Raw genomic sequence first — 18,090 nt, 5'->3', positions numbered from 1 at the left:
ATTTAAGCCCTGCCTCTGTCCTATATATTATAAACTTCTATGGGATATTAATAAATAATTGAATAGCTTAGTGACTATTTAAAATTTAAGTTCAGTGTATCAAATGTAACTTCTCATTCTCTTCCTCTAAGTTTCAATCAGAATTCTTTATTTGTCATTTTTATTTTTTCTTTATTAATTCTTTTTCTTTTAATTTCTTTTTGTTTATTTCTTTTGAATTAGGATCATAGGTTCAGAACTGAAAGGGATCTTAAAGACTGTTAAATCCAAATCCCCTCACTTTATAAATGAGGAAATTGAGGCACAGTTAAGTGATTTCAGGATCACTATATCTATAAGTATCTGACTCAGGATTTGAACTCAGGTCTTTCTTATCCTCTACCACATGCTCCATTTTTTTTAAAATATATTTTATTTGATCATTTCCAAGCATTATTCGTTAAAGACATAGATCATTTTCTTTTCCTCCCCCCCACCCCCCATAGCCGACGCGTAAGTCCACTGGGCATTAGATGTTTTCTTGATTTGAACCCATTGCTTTGTTGATAGTATTTGCATTAGAGTGTTCATTTAGAGTCTATCCTCTGTCATGTCCCCTCAACCTCTGTATTCAGGCAGTTGCTTTTTCTCGGTGTTTCCACTCCCATAGTTTATCCTTTGCTTATGAATGGTGTTTTTTTCTCCTGGATCCCTGCAAGTTGTTCAGGGACATTACACCGCCACTAATGGAGAAGTCCATTACGTTCGATTATACCACAGTGTATTAGTCTCTGTGTACAATGTTCTCCTGGTTCTGCTCCTCTTGCTCTGCATCACTTCCTGGAGGTTGTTCCAGTCTCCATGGAACTTCTCCACTTTATTATTCCTTTTAGCACAGTAGTATTCCATCACCAACATATACCACAGTTTGTTCAGCCATTCCCCAATTGATGGGCATCCCCTCGTTTTCCAGTTTTGGGCCACCACAAAGAGTGCAGCTATGAGTATTTTTGTACAAGTCTTTTTGTCCATTATCTCTTTGGGGTACAGACCCAGCAGTGCTATGGCTGGGTCAAAGGGTAGATATTCTTTTGTCGCCCTTTGGGCATAGTTCCAAATTGCCCTCCAGAATGGTTGGATCAGTTCACAGCTCCACCAGCAATGAATTAATGTCCCTGCTTTGCCATGCTCCATTATTTTACAAAATGTCTTTCCAGAGTTCTTCTTATTCTTCATCCTTGTTGATGATCTTAATTGCATTGCAATATTCTATTATATAAACATGACCCTTGATTTAATTATTCCCCTGTTATTAGACATTTAGTTTCTTTGAGGTTGGTTTGTTTCTTTTTTCAGTTACATATACTGTTGCTATGAAAAGCTTTCAACAGATCAGTCTTTTTGTTTGTTTTTTTATAACATTTTCAAGATATATTTGTGGAAATATTGATGGAAACATCTTTGATCCAAAGGATATGATTTTTTTTTGCTGTATTCAGCCAAATTTTTCTCTAAAAATTTCTACAGATTTGTGATAGCACTGACAATGAATAAATGGTGTATCTTTCTCCACAATCTCAATACCATTCCATGTAATTGCTTTTGATTAATTTCTGCCAAGTAGAAACTGTTTGAATTTGCATCTCGGATTATTTGAGGTTAAGTATTTTTCAAGTGATTATTAATCATTTGAATTTCCCCTTTTGAAGATTTCCTAGGACTGACCGTTTATCTAGACCTCACTTGAGACCTAGCTTTGAGAGCCTGGGCAACTGGGAAGATGGTAATACATTCAACGATATTGGGAAAATCAGAAGGGACTGGGGGTGGGGGAAAAGTATGATCGCTTTCTTCAAAGTTTCCGAATGGTGGTCAGCTTGAAAGATAATCAGACTTGTTCCCTTTGGGCCCCGTGACCAAGACTAGGGTGGAAGATTCAGAGATGATGAGTTTAGCTCAACATAAGGAAAAAGTTTAAGAGTTGTTCAAAAGTAGACGGGTTGTCTCCAGAGCGAGATCCTATCAATGAAAGTCTTCAAGCAGCGAGGCTCAATATCTGTGTGGACAGATAAATTAAAAAAATACATCCCAAATAAATAGAAATACTTGAGACATGGGGGGAATAAAGAGTGGGGAAGGCAGCTAGAAAAGAATTAAAATTGAATTCTGGAATCTCTGTCACTCGATATTAATCCTTTAAAAATTTTAGATCTCTTCAAAGGGGCTAACTTTCCTGGAACTGGGACCTCTTTAAGAACCATATTAAGGATGCTCCTTGGGAAGAGGAAGGAAAGGTCATGTGGCCCCAGTCTCTACCTCAACCTTACACTAAAAATAAAATCTGTGCTCCAAGGTTAATGGGGTCATAGATTTAGAGCCAGAAAGGGTCTTAGAGTCCATCAAGCCCAAATTCCTGGTTTTACAGATGCGAAAACTGAGGCAAACAGGATCACACAATTTGTGAGTTTCTGAGGTGGGATTTGAGGTAGGTCTTCCTGGGTCAATCAGGGACCCCAGCCACCAAACCATAATTAGAATCCTAGGAGAGACTTTCCAGGTATATTCTCTTTTCCTTTTGTTTTCAGTCTCCTTCCTGCCCCTAAACAAACACACACCCTTCATCCTCTCACCTCTCCTCTGGCTGCAAAGTTTCAGATTTTCCAAATATCTAAATCCCTTGAAATACAGCTTCCAAGGGAAAACTCCGCACACACCCAAAGGTGGTATTTTGTCAATATTGTTTAGAAAGAGTCTTTTGGACAGGAACTGGCTTAAGTCATGTGGCTTTTGAGAGCTATGTCTAAACAACCCGATAGCTTTCATGAAAATCTCCTAATCGCCTCATGTTGTTTGTCAGGGCTGTGTTACACCAGCCTGTTACTAGATATGCCTGGGTGTCATTGTGAGCACCAGAAGAGATCTACCTCTTATCACCCTGGCCTAGCCATAAAAGTCCCTGAAAGCAAGCCTTCCTTACCAACATCTGGAGTGTCAGCCAGGATATATAGTTTCTCACATTAGGTCTGTATTCTAACATTACACTAAAGCTGGCTGGGGGCTCAGCTTGAAGGCTTCATCCCAGGAAACCAGGCAACTAAGCAGACAAAGGGGAGAAATAGAAGGAAACAGATGATACAATCTGTTGGGGAATGGATTACAAAAGAGAAAACAACTTGGTTTCAAAACAGCCAAGCAAACCTGTGTTCTTTTGCTCCTAGAAAAGAAAACTGTCAAACTATGGCCCAAGGATTTCAATGAGAAATTCCTTTTGGCTTAACTATAAGACATAACGAAAAAAGGAAGTCATTCTCCCTGCTCAGCTCTTTATTTCAGACTCTATGATTTCTGTCCTTGAGCTTCAATTTCCTCATCTATAAAATGGGGACAACAATATTTTCATTACCTATCTTTCATAGAGCCATGGATCTGGATGTCAGAAGCTATTTATTCTGATCCCACCTTTTTTGTTTAAATCTTACTTTCTGTCTTAGAATCGATATTAATCAATTCCAAGGCAGAAGAGAGGCAATTGGAATTAAGAGACTTGCCCAGGGTCATACAGCTATGATGTGTTTTAGGTCATATTTGAACCCAGGACCTCCCATCTCCAGTCCTGGCTCTCTATCCATTGAGCCACCTAGCTGCCCTTCCGATTCCATTATTTTACACTGGTATAAACTATGGCCAAGAGAGGTTGACTGGTAAGTCTCGAGTCACACGAAGAGAAAGAAGATTCAGAATTTGAACCCAAATCTCTGACTAGAGTCAGACCTTGATCTGTTGTATGGTGTAAAGTGTTGTTTTGAAGAAATAATTTCATAGACCTGAAAGTACTATAAAAATGTGACTTCACAATTGTGATTATTATTACGTGCTTACTTTTTTAAAATCAGATTTGTATAGAAATGATCCTGGGATAAAATTGATTTCCTATAGTTAGTTATTCCTTAATGTTCATTGTTCTATGGGCTTTTACACAAATGGATAAAATAGCTTCTTTGTAGTCACATAAAAGTATTAGGATATAAGCTCATCCCACTGTGAACTTATTGAAAATATCCTTGGTCGGGACAGCCTTGGTAGTAGCTAGGTCTCCAGGGATGCTATTTATCTCCTCCTATTCCCAAATGACTTAAGGCTCTTCTACTAAGTATCTATATTTAGAAGTCTGCTCATTCCATATAGCTTAGAGATTTTGAGTATTTGGTATGACAATATCCAGTTTTAGAAGTTAAATTCATTTTTTAAATTGTCTTTTAGTTTTTATGGATTAAATCTGGGCAACAGTTTGTTCTGTAGTAATGGTATAGTTACAATACAATTTCTGGATTGAATTTCCCAACCATACACACACACACACATACAAATAGCAACTTTATAATGTATAATTTGAACTGCCAGGTCTTGTTTGGCTTAATATTTGGTGGTGCTCTTTTTTTTTTTTTTACAGCTAGGCTGATGATTATTGCTGTTGTTATTTTTATTGTTATTGCTATTTGCAAGAAATAGATATTATTATTATTATTGCTATTTTTATTGTTACTGCTTTTTGCAGGGAAAAGGGCTTTGCCCATTTTATCACTCACCAATTCTGTGAGTGAGATTCAGTCTCAGGGAAAAAAGAAAGAAAATACAAAGCTGCAAGTCCGTAGTTTCTGAGGTTACAAGTGCTTAATTTCCTCAGTCTTATGTGTAAGAACAGCAAAGCAGGTCTGGTTTATGGTCTCCAGAAAAGCAAATGCATCCTATCCTGGTGGTGGCAGCAGTGAGATGAAATCCTGTGGGCTCAGGCTTTGAGCACTGTAGCTGGAAGGTGGGAAGGCTTCCCTTTGATGTCAGTATTTTAAAAACACAACATCCTTAGGGGTTGTCTTTGTGTACGCTGCTCCTGACACCCTGTCAGCAGAATCTGCCTTTGAGCTGGTGTTTGTTGGTATTGTTGCTGTTTGTTGTGGTTAGAGAGGAGGTGATGAGTTGAATTGATCTCTTCTATTCCTTCTTGCCTGGTTCCTCTCAGAATAAGTTTTGCTTGCTATTACTCATTGAAGCTCTGCAATTTAAGGAGAAAAACTAAATATCCAAGTCAGTGCTGAAGTTTGGGGCAGTTTGTAGCCACTATCTATTTGAGAAGCCGGTGTCCCATTTCCTCTTTACTGCAGTCAACCTGATGTCAGTTTCATGCCCGGTGAATCAGGTTCCCAGACTGTGATAAGTAATAATAAGTCTGTGATGGGAATCCTTGAGATCTGGAAACAGGGCCAGGGAATAGGTGGTGTGATCAGTGTCTGTGCCTGGTTACTGGCCTAAAAAAACATCCTGGGGGAGGAGACAATAAGAGAAGCTGCTTGGTCTTAAAACACTCAATACTGTTCGTTCAGCTTCATTTTCTTTCCTTTTTCTTTTTCATAAAGGATATGTTATTTTCCCAATTACATGTAATAGCAATTTTCCACATACATTTTCTGAAGTGTAAGATCTAAATTGTCTCCTCCCCCCCCCCCCCTTGGAAATGGTAAGCGATTTGATCTGGATTGTACATGTTTTATCATGCAAAACACATTTCCATATTGTTTATTATTGTAAGAGAATACTTATAGTGAACCAAAACCTCAAAATAAAAACTCAAATAAACTAAAGTAAAAGACAGTATGCTTTCATCTATATTCTGACTCCAACACTTCTGTCTCTGGAGCTGGATTGCATTCTTTGCCATAAGTCCTTCAGAATTGTCCTAGATCTTGTATTACTGAGAATAGCTAAGTCTTTCCCAGTTGATCATCCCATAATATTGTTGTTAGTGGACAATATACTCCTGATGCTGCTCATTTCTCTCTGCATTAGGTCTTTCTATCAGCTTCTTTTTCATATGTAAAATGAAGGCATTGAACTCATTCCTCTTTATGAGAGCTAAATTCCTAGAGGTTCCTCCTATAAAATTTAGATATTTATACTACTCATCTTACAATGTTCTGGTGGAGAAAGGGCTTTGCAAACCTTTAAAATATTACAGAAATGGGTCAGGGCCTGTAAAATGTCCTCTTCCCAAGGTGCATCAGTTCTGAGCTATGTATATATTTTCCTACTCATCCTGCTCTTAATTATGTGGCCTAAGCAAGTCCCTAGGGTTCAGTATTCAAATGTGGAAAATAAGAGGGTTAGACTTGATGCCTTTTTTTTAATCCTTATCTTCTGTCTTAGAATTGATACTGTATATTGTTTCCAAGATCAGAAGAGAGATAAGGGTTAGACCAGTGATGACAAACCTTTTAGAGATGGAATACCATGCCCCCCTACTCCACACAGATGAAGTAGGAAGTAGTCCCATTGGGCTGCTGGGCAGAGGGGCAGGTAAAGTGAAAAAATGTCCTCGGGCATGGTGGAGAGGGGGAAGGGAGCAGCTCAGCACCCAATCCCTCTGGCTTTCTAGGGCACTGTGTACCCTCTCTGGCACATGTGCCATAGGTTCGCCACCACAGGGCTAGGCAATGGGGGTAAAGTGACTTGTTCAGGGTCACACGGCTAAGACATGTCTGAGTTAGATTTGAACCCAGGACCTTCCATCTCCAAATCTGGCTCTCAATCCACAGAGCTACCCAGCTGCCCTAAACTTGATAACTTCAATGGTCATTTTTGAAAGTCCTTTTCAGCCCTAAAATTCTTATAAGTCTGTATAGGGTCTTCCTTATTTCTCTCTGCCTCAACCACTATAGATTTTTATGTTTTGTTTTGTTTGGGGGTAGAAGAAAAAGGAGATGGAGAGGAGAATCAGACTGAGATAGGAAAGTAAAGAGAAGGTCCAAGTCTCAAATCTCTTGCCTTTGGGAAGGAATACCATAAATGGAGTTTCCCAAGCAAATCAGTCACTTTTAATAGCCATCAGCCATGACCCTGTGCAGGTGGGACTTCAGTACATAGAAATTAATGATAGAAATTATAATGACAACAGCATTTGAATTCCAAGGGTGGTGAGAAAACAGAGCTTTTCCTGTATATAGGATCACATTGGAATGGACTCCACATTGGGCCCTCCGGGGGGCTTTGCAAGTACTTGCTTAGCTCACCCCACCCCACCCCAAGAGCTGCTAGAAGCCAGCACTCCGAGACATAATAAGCATGCTGAAATTTTCACTTCAAAGTCACTCACTGGAATCCAGACTCGATTCATGGGGACCAGGGCAAATTGCCGTCTGCCATCTTCCAGATGATGTGTTCTGCAGGTGATAATCCCAAATGTTTATATTAAGCTGATAAACTTGTTGCTATGCTATATCTTTCAATTTAATATAAATACCAGTGGCAACTGATGACTCTGGAAATCAAGAGAGGCTTTGAAAATAATGTTAAGGATGGCAACTCACATATGTTTTACTGCCACAGAAGATTTTACACATGTTATGTCACTTAATTCTGACCACAAGGCTGTGATATAAATGACACATATTTTATTATTCCCATTTTACATATAAGGAAATATGGAGCATACTGTAAATAACCCAGTGGATAGAGTGCTGAAACTAGAGTCAGGAAGAATCATCTTTCTGAATTCAAATCTGGTCTCAGACACTTATTAGCTGTGTGACTCTAGACAAATCACTTAACCCTATTTGCCTCAGTTTCCTCATCTGTAAAATAAGCTGGAGAAGGAAATGGTAAACCACTCCAATATCTCTGCCAAGGAAATCTCCAAATGGGGTCATGAAGAGTTGGACACAACAGAAAAATGATGGACAGCTGGGTGGCATAGTGAGGATGAATGTTGAGCCTAGAGTGAGGAAGACTCATCTTCCTCAGGTCAAATCTGGCCTCAGACACTAGCTATGTGACCCTGGACAAGTCACTTAGCCCCAATTACCAAAGTCTTACTGTTCTTCTGCCTTGGAACCAATATACAGTATTGATTCTAAGACGGAAGGAAAGGGTTTTAAGAAACTACATACATGACCAGAAGAGATAAGCAAACAGTGAGCGGGAGGGATGACAAGTAGGCAGTTCAAATGTGTAGTGGTATCCTTGAAAATTAAAAGGTCTGGAGCAGGCCCCCCAGTGGGTGGTATAGATCTATGGAGATTTATGAACCGATGTAGACAAGAGTCACACGCTGGCTGAAAAGGCCATTGATCTGTCGTGGTCTGTACCACTGAAGGCAGCCCAGGAGATTACAAGGTAGGAGAAAATAAATAAAATACCAAAATGTCAATGCATTGTTTAGACGCGTGAGTGTGGTACATTGGCTGCATAAATATCAGCAATTTGAGGTAGAGGAAAGAATTATAGAGGGTCTTCCAGTTGAATAAAGAAAGAGTCAAAAGGGAATATCTTTGCCGCCATATTTCTAGTTACTAGAGAATGTTTCTGTGAAGGAGATTACATGTTAAGAGCTCTTTGGGGAATGGAGAAAGCTTGTCCAATTCTTACGAAAGGCAACTCTACTTGGAATAATATATTCAGAAAATTGCAGTAATGTAATTGGCATTTTTATGCAAAATTGTGGAAGCAATTATAATATTAATAGCTAGCATTTGTGTAACACTTTATGGCTTTTTATATACTTTACAAATATGAGCTCATTTCATCCTCAAAACAACCCTGAGAGGTTAGATGCTTTATTATCCCAATTTTGCAGAAGACACTAAGATAGACAACTATCTCAGCTGACTAAGTTGCCTAGAATCATCCAGGCAAGGGTCTGAGGCTAGATTTGAACGCAGCACTTCCTGATTAGGTCCATGTTCTATCTACTGTCCTGCCTAGTTGCACTTAAAAAAAAAAAATCGTTCACCCAGACCTTTATTGTAGCCTGCTTTTATATGATGAACATGAGGGGAAAATAAATATTCTAAACCAGTTTTTGCCTCAATCAAAGATGGAAAAACTGAGGCATAACCAGAACTTACCCCAGCCATATTTTACCATAAATTCCAGCAGGACTATAATTGTTCTTTGTAACCTTCAGACTTACTGAGCTGCGATAATCTATTTAGTCACTTTGCTTTCACAAGTGTAAAAGTTTCTGGATTTCTGAGCTCTTAGTGGATGGACAGGAGCCTGGTGGTGAGACATATTACATGTATTACCTTGAATTAAAATCTTCCTTTTTTTAAAATTATGGCACCAGCCAAGGTCTTTTATGTTAAATTATGTTAAATTGAATGGAGTTCATCTAGCACTAATTGTTCCCTATGTGTCTTGACATTAAAAAAGGCTCCAAGTCAAGCCATTTCATTCTTCATAGAATTTAAAGTCAAAGATACTTTAAGAATTTATTAGTCCATTCATACTTACATCTGGGGCAGCTAAGTGGTACAGTGCACAAAACACTAGCCTGGAGTCAGGAAGAACTGAGTTCTAATCTAGCCTTATACACTTACTGGCTGTGTGACCCTGAGTAAGTCACTTAATTTTTTGCCTCAGTTTCCTCATCTGTAAAGTGGAGCTGAAAACAATATCTACCTCTAAGATTATTGGGAGGATCAAATGAGATTGTAATTATAAAGTGTTTAGCACATAGTTTCCAGCACATAATAGGTGCTATATAAATATTAGTAATGATTATTAGCACTGATCTATGTTTCTTAAAAACAATTGTGTTCAAGGAATTGATACCATTTCTATTGACTCTAAATAAGCCTAGAGATCAAAAGGTAGGCTGGGACATGGTACCTATCATTTTATTCCTGGTGACAGATACACATCATAGTAGTTATCAATTTAAGTTGCACTATTAGGTGGCAGTTAGAAAGCCAGACTTGGAGTCAGGAGGACTCAGACACTTCCTAGCTGTGTGACCCTGGAAAAGTCACTTAACTTTATTTGCCTAGAACTTGTCCTTCTTTCTCAAAGTTGTTACTAAGACAGAAAATGAAGGGAAAAAATTAAGCTGCACTACCAAAATTAGTAATAGCTTATTTCAGCAATCATTTCACCGTATGTCTGCATAATCACAATTTGCCTTTTCAATGAAATCCTACCTCAGTACTTGGCTTCCCCAGTTAAGTGCAACTTCTTTTGTGTGAGCCTTTAAAGAGGGATGAATTGCCAACAAGAAACCAACAATTGCTAACAAACTAGACTCGTACCATCCCTGGATAATTGAAAAGGAGTTTCAGGCTCAATCCCCTCCTCACCTCCTCTGACACTCACATTTTCTCCGGTGTCAATATTGTAACTTCTAATCGGACTAGAAGAAAATCAAATTTCAAGTTCATCCAACTTCCCTTGTGCCTTTCACAGCAAATTCCAAAGTACAGTAGTAGGCAGATTGGGCTATAATAGCAATTTAACAATCCTCAAATTAAATTAAACCCAAAATTCATGACACTTGGAATGCAGATAATGTTTCTTCCCAAGATTTACATATCCCCAAATCAGCAATAAGACCAGCATGGTGTTTTCATGCGGCTCAAAGGATCATAGATTTAGAATTAGATGAGACCTTGGAGACAGAGCTGGAACTAGGGTAGAGCAAAGGATGCTTTGACCCAGGGTACCAGACTTAGAGTGCAAAATTTAGAGGATGCTGATCAAACTGACTAGTAGTCCTTCAGTGGAGCAAAAATGGTAGGGCAAAGCACCTTGGTAGTAAGAAAAATTGGATAAAAGGAGGCTTCCTACCAGATGACCAGCTAGGGTTAGCTCCTTCAATCAGTCAATCATCAAACATTAATGTACTAGGCACTCAGCCAGATACTGTGCTTAGCCCTGGGGATACAAAGGAAGACAAAAAAAAAGGCTCTGTTCTCTGCTTAACTTCACATTCTAATGGGGAGGGAGAACAGGTAAATAAGTAGGTGCAAACATACAAGATATAGACAGAGCAGAAGGAAGGTAATCTGAGAGGGAAAGGTGCTAGCAGCTGGAGGACTAGGCAAGGTTTCTTGTAGAAAATGGTATTGGAGGAGGGTCTTGAAGGAAGCCAGAAAAACTAAGAGGTGAAAACTAGGAGAGAACAGTGACCCAGCCAGTGCAAAGGCAAGGAGATGGGAGATAAGTATTGTGTTCAAGGAACAGCAAATAGGCTAGAAGAATGGAACCAAATTGTGAATAGAGAAGAGAAAGGTGTAAGAAGACAGAGACTATGGGTGGCTAGGTGACTCAGTGGATAGAAAGCCAGGTTCAAAGAAGAGAGATGCTGGGTTGAAATCTAGCCTCAGACACTTCCTGTGTGTCCCTGAGCAAGTCACTTAACCCCCATTGCCTAGCCCTTACTGTTCTTCTACCTTAGAAATACATAATATTGATTCTAAGAGAGAAGGTAAGGGTTTAAAAAAGAATAAAGAGGAAAGAGAAGGAGAAGAAAATGACAAGGACAATGATGACTAAGATTAAAGGCAAGAAGGGGTCAGGTTGCAAAAGGCTTTAAATTCCAAACAGATATATTTATAGGTGGCTCAATGGATAAAGGGCCAGACCTGGAGTCAGGAGGACTTGGGTTCAAATATGGACTCAGAGACTTCCTAGCTATGTGACTCTAGGAAAGTCACTTAACCCCAGTTTCATAGCCTTTATTGCTCTTCTGCCTTAGACCTTGTATCAATTCCAAGACAGAAGGCAAAAAGGTTTGTTTTTGTTTGTTTGTTTTGATTATTTTTTAATGAGCTGGAGAAGGAAATGGCAAACCCCTCCAGTATTTTTGCCAATGAAACCCCAAATGGGATCACAAAGAGTCAGATATGAGTAAAAATGGCTGAACAAAAACCAGGAGTTTACTGAGTAATGGAATGAAGCCAAGGAGAAAAAGGAGGAGTAAAATAGATGTTCCTTTAAGAATAAATTTTCTATCAGTATGGAGGATGGATGGATTGGAGTAGGGAGAGCCATGAGGCAAGGAGACCAATTAGAAGGCTATTACAGTAGCCTAGGTGAGAGATTATAAGGGTCTGAACCAGCTGGTTATCATAGGAGTGGAGAGAATATGTGAACAATAAGGTAAAAGTAAAATTTATATATGTGATGTGAGTGAGAATGAAGATGACATTGAGATCAGAGCCTAGGGGTCTGAGAAGAAGGTGATGCACTTAACTGCAGCAAAAGGGAAGCTGGAAAGAGGTGATTTTGCAGAAGGAAAGGGGACTCTTGTTTTGGACTTGTTGTATTTGAGATGCTCCTCACACATTCAGGCGAGGTATCTAAAAGGTATTGGTGATGTGGAACTATGACTCAGGAGAGAGCCTGGAGTTGAATATATAGATCTGGTAACATCTACTTAGAGATGACCATCGAACCCATTGGAGCTGATGGAAAATGGTGAAAAAAGTGAAAAAAGCATAAAGGTAGAGAGATAGATCTAAAGGCTATTGCTCCAATCCAGCCAAGAATGGAGGAGGACTTAAGGGAGGGTGATGGTTGGGTCAGACAGGGACCAATGGGATAGATGTGGAGACAGAATCACTAAATCCTGGAGCCTTGGACAAAGGAGAGTAAAGAGAGTAAGGTGACCCAGGAATTTAGAAGCTAGGTATATTATACAAAGAAGTATAATGTTTCCATTTAGAAGAATCAAAGTAGGATTCCTTCCCTTCACTAAATGTCTTCACTTGGTGTAGGTATTATAAAGGGGATTTTCATGAAAGACCAGGTGATGTCAGGTTCATGCCATTTCAGAGATCTTGGGATTCTGTAGAGGCTACTTAATTCACTTGGTATTGTTTAAATATTCTATTCGGTTCCCTGTCTCAACCAAGACATACAAGACAGGAAGTATTATATTCAGATCTCTTGAGGAAAGCCTTTTTTTTTGGCTATAAAGAAATGCCCAGATTTCGTGGTTCCTGATTCACATTCCTTGTCTTGATGCCTTTCTTCCCTTTCTTTTCTTTCTTTGTCTTCTCTGGCATGCCACTAAAAGTTGTGCTCTTTGGGGAGTGGAATGTCTACTTAGGCTGTTGTTTGAGTTGACTGGGGGGGGGGGGAGGGGAAGCAATATCCCATGGAGTCTATTTGCCTGACTTTCAACATTCTCAAAAGGTGGCCTGTGGACCACTGGGGGTCACTAAGACCTTTCCAGGGGGTCTGCAAGGTCAAAACTTTTCATTATACCAGGACATTTTAATTTTGGATATGGTAAATATCGATTGATGTAACTTACATAACCCAAAGCTCTCTGTGGGGGGCTCAACAATTTTTTAGAGTGTAAAGGGATCCTAGGAACAAAAAAGTTTGAGAATTACTGTTTACTCTAATTAGAACTCAGATCTGGTAAAGGATTCTCCTGCCCTCAGCTTTCTAGGGATCTGTGAATGTCTAAGGGTTGATCTTTCACTTTCCAAATGTTTCCAGTAAATCCTCAATATGCAAAGACCTGCATACAAGTTAATTTGCTTCTACCCAGATTATAGGAGAGGCTTCAGTTTGATGCTGAGGCTGTTACTATCTCCTCCTGCCTAGAGTCTCTGCATTCTGTCAAGTGTCAGGTAAGGAACAGACCAGATTGACTTCTTGACTAACCAAAGCCAGTCATTTAGGAGTCAGAAATCAGAAAGAAGGACATCTGGCAAAGACACCATCCTGTGACCTAGACAAGGATCTGCCTTTTTAAGGCCTGAGGCCCTGAAAAGCAGTTATAAACAAATTATGAGCAAAGATCATTTCTCCCTAGTCCCTGGACTCTCAGAAAGACTAAAAATAAAATACAAGCTGTTGAAAGAAGACATTTGTCCTCATACTATAGGTAGAAAAACAGTTTAAAGTCCAGATCTTCTGGGGCAGCTAAGTGACTCAGTGGATTGAGAGCCAGAACTAGGGATAGGAGATCCCAGGTTCAAATCTAACCTCAAACATACTTCCTACCTGTCACTTAACCCCCATTGCCTATCCCTTATCACTTCCTCTTTAGAATGGATACATAGAATTGATTCTAAGATCAAATATAAGAGTTTTAAAAAAAAGATCAGGCCTTCTTTACAAAAAAAAATTACCTATTAATGTCTCTGCAGTTATTGAGCCTTTGGCTTATTTACCATGTATGTCCAACTGTACATATTGGTTTTCCAGAAGGTTCACCATGTTCCTTTTGGATATTAAGAATAGTGGCCATAAAAGGTCCCTTCCTCCTTCCCTGTCATTAACCTCCTCTTCTTCCCAACCTCTTTTGGGAATGTTTGGCAGGGTTAATTTCCTTTTTGGCCACATCCTCGGCTCTTTAGAGGCTTCTGAATCTTTTTGCCATGATGAGAAGAATATGTCCTCACCATTGCCAAAACATACAGGTGACTCAAGGTCATAGTCAGGAAGATGGGCCAGCTATTGTTATGTACCAAATCTTGGTCTAAATTAAGCTAAGATATCATCTAAACAGATTGGAAAGTGGGTCAAAGAATGACCCACTGGGAGGGGCAGCTCCAGTACTACTATTATCTCTGCATCTTAAAATCACTGGAACTCTTGACTAAATGATCACACTGTTAGTTATTGTGTTCCTTTTAGCTCTCTGAAATAGCAGAGTTAATATGATCTAGATTGCCTTTCCCATCTTCTCTGTGTGGACGTTGTACCTCCTGTTTTCAATTTCTGGGAACCCCGCCAGTTTTTCAAGGACTGAGTGAAGAACAAAATAAATATTTGTAGGTAATTTTTTTTTAAATGTGTGTTCAACATAATCCACCAGACCCAAAGAATAAGGTATTTAATTGTTTCTCAGCTGTTATTTGTAATTAAGTCAAGATTCCAAGGGTTAGTTTACTTTTTGAATTTGTGGTCTGAGAGAGGGGGAAATATCCAGTCAATTGTCTGGATCTTCTTTCCAAAGTCTAGATTAAGTGACTGAAATGGATTCCATTAAAGTGGTCCAAGTTATACATTAGACTTCTAGATATTAATTAGGCCCTGTAAAGTGAGCAGTGGCTGGAAATGCCATCCTAGCAACTCAGTGCAAACTATTTCTTTTGAGTTCCATTTTTTTTTTTAATTGAAGTGAAATATTTGGAGTTGAGCAGTTGGGGATTTTGAAAATATGTACATTTCTGTACTTCGTGAGAAGATCCTGCCCTGTGTCTGAGATGAAAAGAAGTCTCGAGATCTGGATTCCAGCAGAGATACATGCCTGGAATCATGTGTGAAATGTTTCCTTTCCTAATAATGCCTGTTGGCTGCAATGCCTTTGGAGTTGGGAACTCTGGAGAACAGGCAGCTAGAAGTCCTGCGTAGGAAGCCCATCATCACCTGTTGGGGCCCAGAGTATGAGCGGCTTGGGGGCTGGTCCTGCTCCAGCCTCACTAAGTACTGCCCACCATTCCACTGAGGACCAGTCCCAGGGAGCGGACGGACAGCCCCGGCGGCGTTTGGAATGCAGTTTGTTTTTGCAGGAGACTTTGCCCAGTAGAAGAGGCTAGTTCAGGGTGGGGTTTCCCCACCCCTGCAGCAGCCCCCCTCCCAGGCCCTTTCTGGCTGGGCTCCGAGCCGCAGTTTTTAAAGTTAGGAGTGGGGAAGCGTGGTGTGCTGGAGACAGGGACAATGGAGGAAAAGGAAAGCCCGAAATCTGAGCCCTGCCTTCCCAGCTCAGCAGACAGCAGACAGATGAAGGGTAAGTAACAGAATCATTCAAAGATGGAGTTACATTTACGCGTGACCCTCTCTGTTGCTTTTTATAACTTGAGACAGAGTGCATGGCAGAGAGAGAGAAGGGGGAAATGAACGCGATTTCTCTCGTGCATGTGCCTGGGCAGAAGTCCTCTCCCTTCTTGGGCTGGATTTCTCTTCGGGACGCTTTTTTTGCTTGACTCTCCCAAGCAGAAAATTTGGTGAACCGATGTCACATTTGGTGCCACACTCAGCAAGCATATCGTGAGTGCTGCTCCTGAGGGAAGGAAGGAAGGAAGGAAAGCTCAACAGTGTGAGCTGGAGTTTGAAGTCAGGCTTTGGGTTGCCTAGCGGTAATGTAGCCGCTGCAAGGCTGCAGGACTGCCAGGGGTCCATTCACTGGTTAGCAGGGAGGCCGAGTTGTGGATTTCACCCGGCAAGTTTATTTTACGTAGGAGTCCAGGAATTGCTTTGTTGTTGTTGTCGTCAGTCCTCGGGGCTACTGCTGCTGCTGGAGGAAGCCAAGGGATTGACCGAGTGGCTTTTTTTTTTTTAAGCTTTGCATCTGGGGTTGGCTATGGAGCCTTTGCTCCAATGAAGTTGTCTTTTGGGATAAAAAGCTCAAAACTTGACTGGAAATAGAAGAATTCCCAAGCTAGCCCTAACCTGGAGGCAGTTAGAGGTGGGTGGGGAAGAGGCTGAGGTGGGACCTGGAAAACGGGATTCCGAGGTGATTAGATTCCAAAATCACCTACCAGAGAGTTCTGTCTATTTCTCCTACGCACAGCCAGGGAATTCCCAGAAGTGTATTGAGGCTGGGAATGAATGGCAGCTTCTATAGCTTCAATTTTGCTACTCCTTAGTGACTGATGCCTGTAGTGGCCGGGAATTTCGTGTAGATGGCATGCTCTGAAAAAGCTGAAGTCTGAGCCCCACCTCCTCCTGAAGTTCACTCAGAGGCCATTTAACAACAGAAATATGTGTTTCATAGCATAGCAATCAGTGTGGGGGTCGGGATTATCCACTTGGGAAAAGGTATGTTTTCTTCTGATATGTAAAAGGGGAAGTCATCAGTGACTCATCTACCCGGAAAATGCAAAACCAAACCTCCACAGAAGAAAATGTAATTAGAATGGAGGGGAAACCTCAGGGAATTTTTTTTTTTTGCAAGATTCTAGCTTCAGGAAACTATGGGGTAGGTCTGGGTCTTAGATGTGCCAGCATTAGTGTTGGCAGACCTTGGTCTGCACCCCAGAGATGCTCGCAAATGATTGTTATACAAATCAAAGGTATAGTCTGAGAAGGGGTAGGTGGAGAAACCCTGGATGCTGAAATGAATAGATAGGACACTCAATTTTTTTAAAAGGCTAACTATAAAAAAACTTAGTGTTTGGACTGCAGATTCATTCTCTCTTCAGCTGAAGAAGAATTCTAGCCCCAGGATAGGATGAGTAGGTATGGCTGGAACACATGGGGCTGGTCAGTTTGAATAAGAAGCATCTAAACCTTGTGGAAATACCTGGGAATTAAGCAGCTGCCCTGGGCAAGGAGAAGCTGTCAACTCTTGGGCTTCCTGCTGACTTTTGGAGGTGGGCTGCTTAGGTGCCCTCCCACACCATGTTTAAAGCCCACATTCCTTTCTGAGTCCCCCAAGGTTGCTTGAGTGACCTATAGGTTGCCTTGGGACATCTGCTCCAGTTTTAGCACTGGAAGTCTAAAAAATACCCAAGCAGGTGGAGAAAACCTTCCCTCTTCAAGCCTCCCAACTCTGATTACACTTGGTTAACATAGGAAGACCTTTGGAGGACAGGACTGGGGAATGACCAGGCTGGTACTTGACATGGACACTGAATGTACCTCCCAGGATAGTTGGTCTTTATTTTTCTTCCCCCTCAATTACTCCTACACCACTTCTAGCTCTGTAAACTTTCAGGAATGTGGACTAGGGGACCCCCAGAGGCCAGAGGCCCTACAAACCAGAGTAAAAAAAAAAAAGATATCAAACAGCCCTGACTAGTTTCTCTATAAAAACCAGCATCCCTGGAGGTTTTAATGCCCTTTGGGATGGGAGGTGAGCCAATGGACCAGAGATGTCTGAATCCCATTCTTTTTTGCCTGGAGGACCCTTTTATTTCCTGGAGGTTGAGTGGTGAATAAAAGTAAACTGGCCAGACCTGGAGTCTGGAGACCTGGATTATCTTCCCAGCTCAATCACTAACTAATCATATAATGTTAGTAAAATCCCTATACTTTTGGGAGCTTCTATTTCCTTATGTGTAGAATGAAAAGGTTTTCATGCGTCCTAAGAACTTCAGATGAAATCTCCTGCCAGATAGGTGATAGGCTTGAAATGCAGAATAAGACATTTATTTTTAGACAAGATCAGTATAGGAATTTGGTTTGCTGAAGTATGTTGTTATAAAGATTTTTTTTTCTATTTGTTTAAGTGTCTGTCAACTATATTTTTAATTTAAATTTGTTTGTTATATTAAAATATTCAGTTACCCTTCCATTTGGAGAAGACATCATTTGACAAAAAGATAATCAGTTTTTATAAAACCCTGTCATTTCTATCTATTGGGTTTTGCTCTGGAGATG

General features: G+C 40.4%; 1 protein-coding gene across 19 annotated transcripts in view; it reads left to right on the top strand.

The window, feature by feature from the left end:
* The window catches only part of KIAA1217 (KIAA1217 ortholog), a 1,016,332-nt gene that overhangs the window by 600,798 nt on the left and 397,444 nt on the right, over window positions 1-18,090 (top strand). The window contains exon 1 of one of the 19 annotated variants that reach the window (XM_056800098.1): window positions 15,100-15,496. The exons of 17 other annotated variants lie outside the window; for them this stretch is intronic. In XM_056800098.1, the coding sequence (XP_056656076.1) occupies window positions 15,427-15,496 (70 nt within the window). In that variant the 5' untranslated portion in view covers window positions 15,100-15,426. Of the gene's footprint in view, window positions 1-15,099; window positions 15,497-15,607; window positions 15,757-18,090 lie in introns of those variants that run through there. One more of the 19 variants, XM_056800102.1, reaches the window with a different exon arrangement.

Source organism: Monodelphis domestica, chromosome 5 (genome assembly GCF_027887165.1).
Source record: "Monodelphis domestica isolate mMonDom1 chromosome 5, mMonDom1.pri, whole genome shotgun sequence".
NCBI lineage: Eukaryota > Metazoa > Chordata > Mammalia > Didelphimorphia > Didelphidae > Monodelphis > Monodelphis domestica.
The sequence above is the reverse complement of the archived record's forward strand: the minus strand, read 5'-3'. Positions and strand labels throughout refer to the sequence as shown.